Source organism: Ahaetulla prasina, chromosome 7, assembly GCF_028640845.1.
Source record: "Ahaetulla prasina isolate Xishuangbanna chromosome 7, ASM2864084v1, whole genome shotgun sequence".
In the NCBI taxonomy this organism is placed as follows: domain Eukaryota; kingdom Metazoa; phylum Chordata; class Lepidosauria; order Squamata; family Colubridae; genus Ahaetulla; species Ahaetulla prasina.
In genome coordinates this window covers 77,656,950-77,670,626 of record NC_080545.1, presented here as the reverse complement: position 1 = coordinate 77,670,626, position 13,677 = coordinate 77,656,950, and the positions used below count along the sequence as shown (strand labels likewise).

Here is a 13,677-nt window from a genome sequence, read left to right as displayed (position 1 = left end):
GAGAACATTTGCAAAATCCCTATCACTATCTTTTTTAAAAAAAGAAATTTGAATTTGAAATAAAATAGTAATAGAGGTATGCAGGGTTGAAAGACTCTGATGAGAGCTATGAAATGATTTCTGAGCTGTGAGATTACATAAAATTTTCTAAACCTACATTGTGTGTTATTTGTATTTAGAGCTAGATGTAATGAATTTTGGAAGCAGCATCCTTGGTTCTAGAAAGGATTACAGGAATGACTCCCTATATATTTGGAAACCCTAACCATGTCTTGTCTTCTCATGACTGGGAAGTAAATATTTTAAATAAGAAAGAGTAGGCACTATACCTGTGCAAATCCTTTGAAGAGATATTTTGGAATGGATCACGAGAGATACAGAGCCCCTATTTTTGAGTTCTTAAAACAGTTGTTCTTTTTTCTTGGTTAATGCAATGGCTCTGGAAGCTGTTCCCGACTATTTTCTTTCCCATCTGACCAAGAATAGGATCTCAACCTAGATACAACTCATAACCATGTTCTGTTGCATATTCAGGTGGCCTGGTTCCCACATATGTAAAAACACTATTGATTTATTATATTAGGACCTTGCAGAATACTCTAATTCATGAATTGAGCTTTACTGGTTAAACCCAGTTATCTGAGCTCGCACTGCATACTCAATCATAAACTAACCAAACTGGCTAGTTTTATACAAAACATTGTGGCCCAGGGGTGTCAAACTCAAGGCCCGTGGGCCAGATTTGGCCCATGGGATGCTTAGGTCTGGCCCACGGGGCTATCCTGGAAACAGTGAAAGACTGGCCCGTGGTGCCTCTGCCAACAAAAATGGAGCGGCCCTCCCAAGCACCATTTTTGCTGGCAGAGGGTTGCAGAAGGCCCTCGCAACCAAAAACAGAGATCAGAAGCCCATTTTCTCTGGCAGAGCACTCAGGGGGCCCCAGGCGCCCCCGACATGAGTGACGTCAAGCTGGCTACACCCACCCCGGCCCCTCGAGGTTAAACACAACCCTGATGCTGCCCTCAATGAAATACTTTGACATCCCTGCACTAGCCAATTATATTTTTGTTTAGCTCATTTAATAGCCCACTCAATTATGTCTTATTTTAACAAATCATGCAATAAAAGCTATCACTTAGCATAATGAGTAAATCCACACAAATACCATGTATTTGAGTATCTGATCCATGTTGGTTTTTTTAAAACAAATGTTAAATTTCATTCTGTCTAGTTTATTTCCATAATGATACATTATTTCAGCAATAATGGAAAAATCCCCTTATTTATTAGACTCTTCATTTTACCTTAAAATTATGTAAAAAGGAAAGGCTTTTAAATATATATCAGTAGTAGTTATTCAGTGCTAGTTAGAGAATCAACCTTTCCCTTTAAAATTAGGCAATTCAGCAACAAACTCTTGGGCGTGGATAATAGGAAATAAAACATCAATAAATATATACCAAATTTTCTTATATTATAAAAATGTAAATCTGAGGAATTTGACTTTAAAACAAAGATTAAAGATAAACCAACACTGTACTGAGGCAGGTCTTCCCCAAACCCATACTTTCCAGATGCATTGGGACTACAAGTCCCAGAATGCCTAGTGTATCTGGAGAGCCAATTTAGTGATTATTTCATTTCTTCCCCCAATGTCTTTTTATCAAGTTGGCAAGCACAAAAAGCACTTAATGAAAACAGAAAACTCACAGACTCTCTCTACCTTAAGAAATAAACTTGGAATTATTTCTTTAAAAATGCCTTGCTTGGCCAAGACAAAGGAATCACAAATACCTAAAAAAGAGAACTCAGTTCTTTGATTATTAATACCATGGTCAGTGACATCAGCCTGCCCATAATCAAGTAGTAAAAAATTTACCACTAAGCTATTATGATGCTGAACATTGACAAATGCCTTCCAGTAATCTTGAAATGTTGCTATATTGACTTTTGACTTACTGAAAACTTACTAGCAATAAATTATGATAAATATTAAAAGCTGCTAAGTGCTATTATTTAAAAAAAAGCTACAGTACCGTATATAGTTTATCATATTTATGGTAACTGATTAAAAACGCACTTTAGTGCTTGTAGTTTCAGTATATTTCTGGAATGGTCTGTATCAGTGGTGGGTTGCTACCGGTTCGCCCTGAATTGGGCAAACCAGTAGTGGCGGCGGTGGGAGGTTCCGCTCACCTACCTGGACGCTTCTGCACATATGCAGAAGCATCACATGCGCACGAGCGAACCCGTAGCAAACTAAATTGAAACCAACTACTGGTCTGTATAAGTCTTGGTTTTGTGAAACCATCTCTTAAGTAGTTGTTACACATGCTAGAAAAAAAATGACATAACTGAAATCAACATTTAATTTCACTCCAGGATATTCTCCATGCACCTTTAGGTATATCACTTGACCATCACAATCATTCCCTGGTAATCTGTGGGCTGCACAAAGTCAAACAGTTAAGGAAGCCAAAATACACACTAAATAAGATTACCTTGTTAAACTTCAATTTAAACAGACATTATTATAGTAATCCGAGATAGGAAACTGACTAGACAGAGGCATTTCTTAGATAGGCAGAAAACCCTGCAGAACTTTTTTTGTACTTGCTTAGATTTCTATTTCTTAAAAAAAAAAGATTGAGTATTTACTCACAATAATTTGACTCAATTGCTCAATTTTATATAAGTACAAGAAACCCAACCTTATTTTATCATAGCCACCAGGGAAAGGCAGCCAAGGACTGATAGAAAGTGGCTTATCAGAAATATTCACAATCTTCTCTGTATCAACTCATATCTGCCAGAAAAAGTCCTTCATCCAGTGTTTGTTGCTGATTAGTGGAAACAAGAAGCCGCCTATTTCCAAAGAACAACGTTCAGCAACGATGGCATGGCGTCAGGATGATACAGTGGAGTTACACGTGGAAATTCTTATAATGGAAGAGAGTGTTGGGCTATGTAGCTTTTGATCAACATGAGCAGCTGGATGTCTCAGTCTGTGAAACCATCACTGGCCTAGAATCCAGATGGATGTAGTGTGAAGATCCATTCTCCCCATGAAGTTGTAAGGTGTTCCTAGCCATCAGTTCCTTAGCCATCAAGATAAAAACCTCATCAATATTTTGGGCCTCCTTGGCTGAGGTCTCCAGTACAGCCAGAAGACCGTGTTTCTCTGCCAATGTGCAAGCGTCTTCAAACAGGACTTGCCGTTTCTCTGATTCATCTGATTTGTTCCCTTTAAATTGGATTAAAACCATGTTTAGATTTCCAGTGGATAGTTGGGGCAAATAAATGAAGCAGGGGGAAAAAAACATGAAGCAAACCCAGGAAGCATAGCATTCTTATGCCATCTCCTTGCTCCTCCTTCCACAGTGGTCTTACTCCTCACATTTTCTCTCCTGTTGCCCTGGCAGCTGTAAGAGGATCATAGGTGGCACAAACCTTGATGACATGTCATAAAATTATTGCGTGAATGATGCAAATTTGATACACAGTTGTGTGTGCAGCTGATGCAAATTTACAGAGTGTGCATCGCTGTAGCATGACACACATACTGTCATTTAAAGTTCCCAGTCCCAGAGATATCTATGTTGAATTCTCAAGAGGATACACCCTGAACAGCCACGGCAATAGCCTGCCATATGCCGAGGACCACTTCAGAGCCAACAAAAATGGGTGGCCGTATAAGGCAACATGATACAGGTACAGTAGTCCTCGACTTAACGACCACAATTGAGCCCACAATTTCTGTCGCTAAGCAAGACATTTGGTAAGTGAATTTTGCCCCATTTTACCACCTTTCCTGCCACAATTCATATAATAATTATTGATCATTTAATTGTCTAGCCCTATGGTATTCATATTTTAACACAAAAGATGCTGATTTTTTTTCTCAATTTCTTTCTCTACAGAATTTTTTTCTCTATATCGAACAAGAGACTCATTATAATTCTAATGTTTTGACACATCATTTTGATTTTAGTACTTTACCTAGAATTCATTACTATGTAGCTAAGAGGATTCATGTGCTAATAAGGTAAACTTAGAACGGCATCTCTTACAACACGAAATCAGTAACTGGGAAATAAATTTTCTCTTTAGATATTTATACAAAGTCTTCTATAATTCTTGCCCACTAATTCTGTTTCAGTAAAATAAGTACTATTTTTCCTCCTTCATGTTAAAAGTAACTCTCAAACTTTTGAACTAAGAGGGGCAGAGATGAGATGGACTTCAGAACTTACCAATCAACATTAAGACCAAGTTTGCTGCACCATATTTTTCAATTTCATAAATCCAATGAGGAATAGACTCAAATGTAGATCTTTTGGTTATATCATAGGCAAGAATAGCACCATGGGCACTGCGATAATAACTTTGAGTTATTGTCCGGAAGCGTTCTTGGCCTGCCGTATCCCACACTTGTATCTGAAATTGGAAGGAAATTAAATAGAGGCAGAAACAGAAATGGTCTCTCCAAACACCTAAATGCTAGAAATGGTTGCTCAGCTACAACTCCTCTATCTTAGTCTTGTCTGACTATATTTACAGTAAAATCCCTAACACAGCTATTCTCAGGCAAGTGATGTATAGCTGTATTCAAAGCTTTTTGTGACTTGGGTACTCTAGATCTTTGGGAAGAATTATCCCAACTGTTGCTGTAGAAAAGATGCTGCCAAATATTTTTGTATGTAGGGCATACAAAACCTTTGCCAGACCAATTCTTGAATACAACTCATCTGCCTGGTATCCACACTGTATATCGGACATTAATACAATTGAGCAGGTCCAGAGGTATTTCATGAGAAGAGTACTTCACTCTTCTGCTCACAATAGAATATCTTATGCCACCAGGCTTGAAATTTTGGGCTTGGACAATCTGGAACTGCACCGCCTACAGTCGGTGTATGGCATAGTACACAAAATTGTCTGCTACAACGTCCTACCTGTCAACGACTACTTCAGTTTCAACCTCAATAATACATGGGCAAACAATAGATACAAACTCAAGGTAAACTGTTCCAAACTCGATTGCAGAAAATACAACTTCAGAAACAGAGTGGTCAACGCCTGGAAAGCTCTACCCGACTCTGTTGTTACATCCTCAAACCCCCACAGGTTCAACCTTAAACTGTCTACCATGGACCTCACCCCATTCCTAAGAGATCATGCATAAGCGCACCAGCATGCCTACCGTCCCTGTCCTACTGTCCCCATTTATTTGTACTCATTTCCTGTGTTCATGGTCATGTTTATACTTATACCTGTTATCTTGTACATGCTTGACAAACTAAATTTTGAAAAATTATTTTTATACTAGCCTTCTCTGGATCTAGAAAACATGCCTGGATCTCCTGGCTCATGTGATTTCCCAACTTCCGGGATTTTCCCCATTCCATGAAAACCAGGACTTATTCCCTTCCCCTGTCTTTAGAAATGCTTGGACGTACACTACTGTTTTCTTGGCCCAGTCATTGAAGTTGTAAGGTTATAATAAGTATGAGGATGGGGCACTGGCTAAAATTCAAGTTTTACCTCTCCTCTGCTGCCCAGTTAAACTGCCTTCTTTCTTTTCTCATTACCCAAAGCCCAGGGAGCAGCTATAGAGATATTCATACAATGGCATGAAAGTGCAGGAAAGATGAGAAGCGTGAGGCTAATGACTGGGTGGAAAAATCCTATCAATCTTGAAAAGACACAGTAGAGATATATCACTCACCTTCACCTTCTTGCCATCAATTTCCAGGGAACGCACTGTAAAGTCAACCCCAATAGTGTTTTGCTGCTTGGTATGGTATTGTCCAGACTTGAAGCGATGGACCACACATGTTTTCCCTACATTTGAGTCTCCAATCAGAATGATCTTGAACAGGTAGTCAAACGCATCATCCATCTCTGCATTGGTGAAAGCCATGATATTCTAGAGTTTTGAGAACTTTGGCCCTAGATCAATGGGGGAAGGGAGGGGGACAATGAACGCAAAAATGCAAACCAGCGTACATTTAAAAACCTAATTAAATTACAAGTCACTTAAATGGTTTTGATAATTTGGTGGTGCACACAAGTCATGTATTCCTCTTCTCATTTAGCAGATTCATGAGTTCTTTTGTAAACAAATAAGACTTCTTAGTTACTACAGATGGTCCTTGTTTAACAACCCCTTATTCAATGACACTTCAAACTTTTGAGGATGATGAACAAGTGATAGTTATGACTAGTCCTCGAAGTTCTGGCCACTGCAATACCCTTGTGGTTACATGATTTTGATCCAGGTGCCCAAGCAACCAACTCAGAAGTCTCCCAGTCATGTGAATGCTATTTGCAACTATTTGTAAATTTCCTTGACAGCTTCCCACAAGCAAATTCAATGGGAAACGTGGCAGAAACATGGAAGTCACCATTATATGAGGTCTTCATTTAAGGACCCACACAGTTCTCACTTAACAATGGTAACCAGGCACTGCTGGAACTGCCATTGCTACGTAGCATGGCTACGTCAATGGTGAAATTCTCCCCAGTTTGCTATCAGTTTGCTGCGCGTGCCAAGCGCATGCTGCGTGTGCAAAATGCATGCTGCGCACACATGCACAGGGCGCACAAAATGCACACTGCGCACACATGTGCAGTGCGTGCCAAATGCATGCTGCGCGCACGCACAGTATGTGCCAAACACGTGCTACGTGTGGAAAAAGGAGGCTTGGGAAGGTAAATAGAACAGTGAGGGGGAGAACAGCTATGCCGCACGATTTAGATTCACTAGAAAGAGGATTTTAACAATTTTAAATCGTGCAGCACAGCTGATCATCAGAAATACAGATTCAGACCAACCGGTAGCTTTTTTTTATTACCAGTTCACCGAAACCAGTGCGAACCGGTAGGATTTCACCACTGGGCTATGTGATATCACGCTCTATGACTGCATCACTTAATAACATAAATTCTGGTTATAATTATATAACCTCATTAACCAAGGACTTATTGGTATTCCTAAAGTCAATAGAAAAATTCACTACCCCAGAAGCACCTGTAGCCAAAAATGAGGTTTGCCAGAGGGTATTCACCATTTTTCCAGTATGGCTGCTTTCCTAGATACAAAATTGTGTGGCAATTCAACTCTTGTTGAAATCCATCGTCTTCAGAAAGAGGCCATAGAGGCTATTGCAGTGGTATGTTGAAGAAGCTGAACCTTTTAGCCTACTGCTAAAACCAATGCTTGCGAAATCTAAAGCTGATCAAGATTTAACGTTTTCTTTAATAAGAAACTTTAAATAAGATTGCAGTGTTTCCCATTTAAGCTAAAGGAAATAATACAATTGGACAAATTCCCCATCCCCATCATACATTAAATACATCATAATTTTTGTTTTGACTTGTGTCTTCAAATCAGTGTTGAACTGGACTACTCTCCGAAATCTCTTCAGTTTGTACATATCTTGAAAAGATTTTGGAAGTGGTTCACCTTCCTTCCTAGGTCTGAGAGTGAGAGACCAGACCAAGGTCACCTAGATGGTTTTGTGCTTAAAGACGGAATTAGAACTCACAGGTTTCAAGCCTGGTGCCTTAACATCAAATTGGTTCTCTATCACATGTATGTCATGTTAATATTAAAATCTTGTACTAAATGGAAGGAAGGAAGGAAGGAAGGAAGGAAGGAAGGAAGGAAGGAAGGAAGGAAGGAAGGAGAGAGAGAAAGGGGGGAAGGAAGGAAGGAAGGGAAAGAGAGAGAGAGAAAGAAAGGAAGGAAGAAAGAGGAAGGAAGAAAGAAAGAAAGAAAGAAAGAAAGAAAGAAAGAAAGAAAGAAAGAAAGAAAGAAAGAAAGAAAGAAAGAATGAATCATTTTGGGGGGAAATTAAAAACTTTAGTATTTATTTTTCAAATTCATCACCAGAAATGCAGCCAGAAAAGGAGAAAAATCCTTTTCTTAACATGTAGAAATGCAGCCAGAAAAATCCTTTTCTTAACATGTAGTTGAAAAAAACACCCTCAAACAAACAGCTTTGCTTGGGAATATTTTTAGAAGGCAGACATGTTAACAGAAAAATAAAATTAGATGAGAATATTGTACTATAATGGTGCCACTGCCACCACTTAAGAGGCCCTACTCTTTATTCTCTTTCATAGTGGAAACTGAAGCAGAACTCATTTTAAAGGTATTAAAAAACAACAACCACTCAAAGTTTTTTGGGGTTTTTTTGCATGTGATCCTCCACAGAATTCTCCTTATCAACACACTACCATACCACAAACTAGTTCCAGGCTGAGGTGAAATACCATTTCACCTCAGCAATGGGGAAAGTTCTTTGAGAAAGATAACTCAAAAACACTTTACTTGGAAGGTGATAGCAAGATAATGAAAAGTTTAAAAGGGCCTAGTGCTGCTGTTATTGTTACTTTTTGTTATTATTATTGGTCAATACAATTAGCCAGTCAGAAAGTCGTCCCAGGGATTCTTTTATCTGTCTGTTTCTCTGCAGAAGAGAAAAGTGGTGTAGCAGCAGAACTACAGTTGCTCTCCTGTATTTTTTTTTTTTTTTAAGGAAAACAGATTCTGGCCTGCATTATGATCATAAAAACTTAAAAGAGAAGGTGAAAAGTAACACTGTTGACTGATCCAGGGTGACTGAACAAGATCGAAGTGACAGAGTGCATCCAAAGAGATACCGTGCAACCATTCTACCTCAGATATTTAGAAAGCTGAGGTATTATTCACGTGTTAAAGCTGTCAACACAGGTTAAATCTGTCAACACAGGTTATGTAGACAGTAAACACAAGGTCAATCCAAATGGACTCAAATGTCTATACACCAATGCACAGAGTATGAGGAATAAACAGGGTGAATTAGAAATTCAAGTAAATGAGGGCAGATATGATATTGTTGCCATTACAGAAACTTGGTGGGATGAAACTGACAAATGGAACATACAGCTAGAGGGATATAAATTATTTAAAAGAAATAGACCAAATAAAAGAGGAGGTGGAGTTGCACTATATATAAGAAATAACTACATCTCTACAGAAATAGAGCACAACAATGATGAAAATCATCTTGAATGTATTTGGGTCAATATAAAAGGGGTGAAAAACGATATTGCCATAGGTCTATACTATAGGCCACCCAACCAAACAGAGGAAGTAGATGAACTTTTTGTTAGTCAGCTAACTAAGGTATGTAGGAAGCACATCACAGTAGTATGGGGGATTTTAACTACCCTGACATCAACTGGGAAACAAACTCTGCACCAAGTGGAAGATCCAACAGGTTCCTAACAAACCTAGCAGACAACTTTGTTTCCCCAAAAATAGAGAAGGCGACAAGGGGATCAGCCATACTGGATTTAACAGAGATGAAATGATAGAAGGTGTTGAAGCTACAGGAACCTTGGGGGCAAGTGACCACGCTATATTGGAATTCGACATTAAGCAAACACAAGTAGTAGAACAAAGTCAAACTAGAGTCTTGGACTTTAAGACAGCTAATTTCAATAAACTTAGAGAGAGCTTGAGAAGGATTCAGTGGATGAGAATCCTCAGGGGAAAAACAACTCAAGAAGCTTGGGAAATTTTGAAAAGTGAGATTATAAAAGCGCAGTCTAACACAATACCAAGGAAGAAGAAAAATAATAGATCTCAAAAGAAACCAGCATGGATGCATAAAGAACTATCTGACAAATTGAAAGACAAAAAGGACAAATATAAAAAGTGGAAAGAGGGGCAAATAACTAAGGCAGAATATCAGCAAATAGTCCGAGCCTGTAAAGATGAAGTGAGGAAAGCTAAGGCTCACAATGAACAAAGGCTAGCGACAAAAGTAAAAAATAACAAAAAAGCTTCTTCCAACATGTTAAAAACAAGAAAAAAGTCAAGGAAACAATTGGCCCATTGCTGGGAGAAAGTGGCAAGAAGATGAAAAGCAACAGGGAGAAAGCATATCTACTTAACTCATATTTTACATCTGTCTTTACACAAAAGGAAAAAACAATCCAACCTATCAAAAACAGCACTACAAAAAACAGATTAGAAACACAAGTTAAAATAGGGAAGAAAATGGTAAGTGAACACCTGTCTACCCTAGATGAGTTCAAATCACCAGGACCGGATGGATTACACCCCAAGGTTCTGAAGGAACTGGCAGACGTGATCTCAGAACCACTGAACTATATCTTTCAAAGATCCTGGAGCACAGGGGAGCTGCCAGAGGACTGGAAAAGAGCTGATGTAGTTCCCATCTTCAAAAAAGGAAAAAAAAACAGATCCAGGAAACTATAGACCTATCAGCCTGACCTCAATACTGGGGAAGATTCTAGAAAAGATAATCAAGCAACGAATCAGTGAACACCTAGAAGCAAACAAAGTAATAACCAAAAGCCAACATGGGTTTGTCAAAAACAGATCATGCCAGACTAATCTTATCGCATTCTTTGACAAAATGACAAAATTAGTGGGCCAGAGGAATGCTGTCGATATAATTTACTTGGACTTCAGTAAAGCATTTGATAAAGTAGACCATAACCTACTACTAGATAAAGTAGAAAAATGTGGGTTAGACAGCACCACCACCAGATGGATTCGTAACCGGCTGACCAACCGCACTCAACGTGTAGTCCCCAACGGAACTACATCCACATGGAGGGAAGTATGCAGTGGAGTACCCCAAGGCTCTGTTTTAGGCCCAGTACTCTTCAACATCTTCATCAATGACTGGGATGAGGGGATAGATGGGGAACTCATAAAATTTGCAGATGACACCAAGCTGGCAGGAATAGCCAACACTCCAGAAGATAGGCTCAAGTTACAGAAAGATCTTGACAGACTTGAACATTGGGCGCTATCTAACAAAATGAAATTCAACAGTGAAAAAAGTAAGGTTCTACATTTAGGCAAAAAAACCGAAATGCACCGGTACCGTATATGTGGCACCTTGCTCAATAGTAGTACCTGTGAGAGGGATCTTGAAGTCCTAGTGGATAACCATTTAGATATGAGCCAGCAGTGTGCAGCAGCTGCTAAAAAAGCCAACGCAGTTCTGGGCTGCATAAACAGAGGGATAGAATCAAGATCACGTGAAGTGTTAGTGCCACTTTATAATGCCTTGGTAAGGCCACACTTGGATATTGCATCCAGTTTTGGTCGCCACGATGTAAAAAAGATGTTGAGACACTAGAAAGAATGCAGAGAAGAGCAACAAAGATGATTAGGGGACTGGAGGCTAAAACATATGAAGAACGGTTGCAGGAACTGGGTATGTCTAGTTTAACAAAAAGAAGGACTAGGGGAGACATGATAGCTGTGTTCCAATATCTCAGGGGCTGCCACAAAGAAGAGGGAGTCGGGCTATTCTCCAAAGCACCTGAGGGTAGAACAAGAAGCAATGGGTGGAAACTGATCAAAGAAAGAAGCAACTTAGAACTAAGGAGAAATTTCCTGACAGTTAGAACAATTAATAAGTGGAACGACTTGCCTGCAGAAGTTGTGAATGCTCCAACACTGGAAATTTTTAAGAAAATGTTGGATAACCATCTGACTGAGATGGTGTAGGGTTTCCTGCCTGGGCAGGGGGTTGGACTAGAAGGCCTCCAAGGTCCCTTCCAACTCTGTTGTTATGTATTATATTATAAACAACCTCTGATTTTACGCAACTGCTTCCCTTTTTCTTTCCCTGTCTACACATCAGAATCAACGAAATAGATGCTGTTCCTTAAGGTTTCCTGTAGCACTATGGACACTCCGTTTAAAAATATTTATATACAGCCAGACCCTGGTAACCTTCCAGTAATGCTATTTGAGACCGACTAATACTGTGGTCCTACTAAAAACATATTACAAGAATCCTGTCTGCAAACTATGGGCAGCTATTGTGAGGAGTACAGGCAGCTGCTCTCGATACCTCCATTTCACCATGTAATAGAAGAATGGTAATCCACTTTCAGTCAGATGTTGCACCACTACTGCAGAGTTAGGGGGTCAAGCTATTCTCCAAAGCACCTGAAGGCAGAACAAGAAGCAACGGATGGAAACTAATCAAGGACAGAACCAACCTAGAACTAAGGAGAAATTTCCTGACAGGACAATTAATCGGTGGAACCACTTGTCTCCAGAACTGTGGGTGTTCCATCACTAGAGATTAGACAACCATTTGTTGAAATGATCATTTCCTACATGGGCAAGGGGTTGGACTAGAATACCTCCAAGATCCCTTCCAACTCTGTTAGAGTTGGAAGACCTTTTCAATTGGTGGCCATCAAAAAAATACTCAAAATAGTAGCCAAATGAGGCTTATACAATCACAGCAGAAAAGTAGAAAAATGGTTAGGAAAAACGTATTGTCTAGAAAGCTAATGGGTAAAGTTCTTTCCCCCGTCACATTCTCTGTGCTGCAGATTCTCTATCCTCTTAGCCAAAACTTGGGTCTACTTTGGCACACTGTGAATTAAAAGTATTTAACCACTGTGACTCATCATTTTTAATTGATGAATATGAGGTATTTTTGAAAAGACATTCTGAGAAGAAAACCAATGATGTTACACCAAAGTTGGTTGTGGTGCGTAAGCTGCCTATCCCTGCCTGAGTTGATTGTGGTTAGATGCTTGACTATGAGAAGAAGCTTATTAAAAGAATATTAGGAAACCACAAGTGGTTAAAATGGGGAAATCAGACAAAGTTTCACAAAAATGTCTATCTTTCCTCTAATCATTTGAGCTCTGAATGTAAGAGTAGATTGTCTCTTGCCCAAGCTTTTGATAGTGATACAGCAAGCAATTTAACTATTTAATTATCAGATACAATTGTGCACTCAGCTGCAACTGCTTGCTCTTGAGCTTCTAGAACTTTTTAAAACGATACTCTCTTCCCACACTGAAATAAATAGAACGTTAAACCAAATAAAAAGCAAAGCATGCTGGCCTCTGAATAATAACATTTACTGCATAGCTGCAATTACCTATCCAAACAGATAATTTCTTCTTCAAAGTTTTGGAAAATAGAGATTGCTTTCTTGCTACTCCATACTTCAGTAAAATCTTTGCATGTGTATAAAGGCAGCTGGTTTAAAAGAGTACAAACATAAATCACCATTAAGGGCAAAAAGAGAGAATAGGGTTTTCACTTCTTTCCTTCCTGCTGTCTTTCCTTTGTAAGTTTGTCACATGCTGATATATCTACTTACTGACAACCAAAAATAAACACAGCAGACCATTTCCCATTATCAACATCTTAACCATCGAAACTATCCTTGTTTCCTTTTTCTACCTTTCCTGTTTTCAGCAACCTGTTTTCACCAAAATAAAAAAAAAATTCCCCCGCAAAACCCAACAAATACCAACAACAAAGTAAAACTTTAAGTACTCAACATAAGTTATATGATATCCTAAAGTACCAGAATCCTTGCTTCTTTAAGCGCCAATTCACCCCTTATTCACCCTTTTGTCTTACCTGCATGAACAGGTACAGCTTTCTTTCTATTCTCCTCCCACCTTTTCTAGTTTTCTTACCGCCTGATGGGAAATGTAGTTCATAAATTCAACGTCTTTCGGTTTCCTGCTGGTGACATGAACCTGACCCACTCAAACCTTGTTTTTTTTTTAAAAAGAAACACCGCATATAAAAGAGACGTTACCAGATTAGAAGTTTAAGGGGGTGGGAATCACTTCCTCATTTAAACTTTACTACGT

At 39.0% G+C, this 13,677-nt stretch overlaps 1 protein-coding gene across 4 annotated transcripts; it reads right to left on the bottom strand.

The window, feature by feature from the left end:
* Positions 1-1,052: 1,052 nt before the first annotated feature.
* Positions 1,053-13,624, bottom strand: RAB19 (RAB19, member RAS oncogene family). Of its 4 annotated transcripts, none has more exons than XM_058191504.1 (5): positions 13,383-13,405; positions 10,946-11,038; positions 5,729-5,952; positions 4,254-4,437; positions 1,053-3,244 (listed from the first exon to the last, which is right to left on the bottom strand). In XM_058191504.1, exons 3-5 carry the CDS (start codon positions 5,921-5,923, stop codon positions 2,979-2,981), a joined length of 645 nt encoding a protein of 214 aa, XP_058047487.1. In that variant the 5' UTR covers positions 5,924-5,952; positions 10,946-11,038; positions 13,383-13,405; the 3' UTR covers positions 1,053-2,978. The 4 variants fall into 4 exon arrangements, with proteins under 4 accessions (XP_058047487.1, XP_058047489.1, XP_058047488.1 ...); XM_058191506.1 differs by having other exon boundaries at positions 13,357-13,398; XM_058191505.1 differs by lacking the exons at positions 10,946-11,038; positions 13,383-13,405 and adding an exon at positions 13,439-13,624.
* Positions 13,625-13,677: the final 53 nt, after the last annotated feature.

Excerpts from the sequence above, each read along its gene's own strand:
- RAB19 (XM_058191505.1), bottom strand. The coding sequence starts at position 5,923 with ATGGCTTTCACCAATGCAGAGATGGATGATGCGTTTGACTACCTGTTC. Across the intron at positions 4,438-5,728 it reads TTGATGGCAAGAAGGTGAAG|ATACAAGTGTGGGATACGGC; the intron begins GTGAGTGATATA and ends TTCCAATTTCAG. Across the intron at positions 3,245-4,253 it reads CTTGGTCTTAATGTTGATTG|GGAACAAATCAGATGAATCA; the intron begins GTAAGTTCTGAA and ends TCCAATTTAAAG.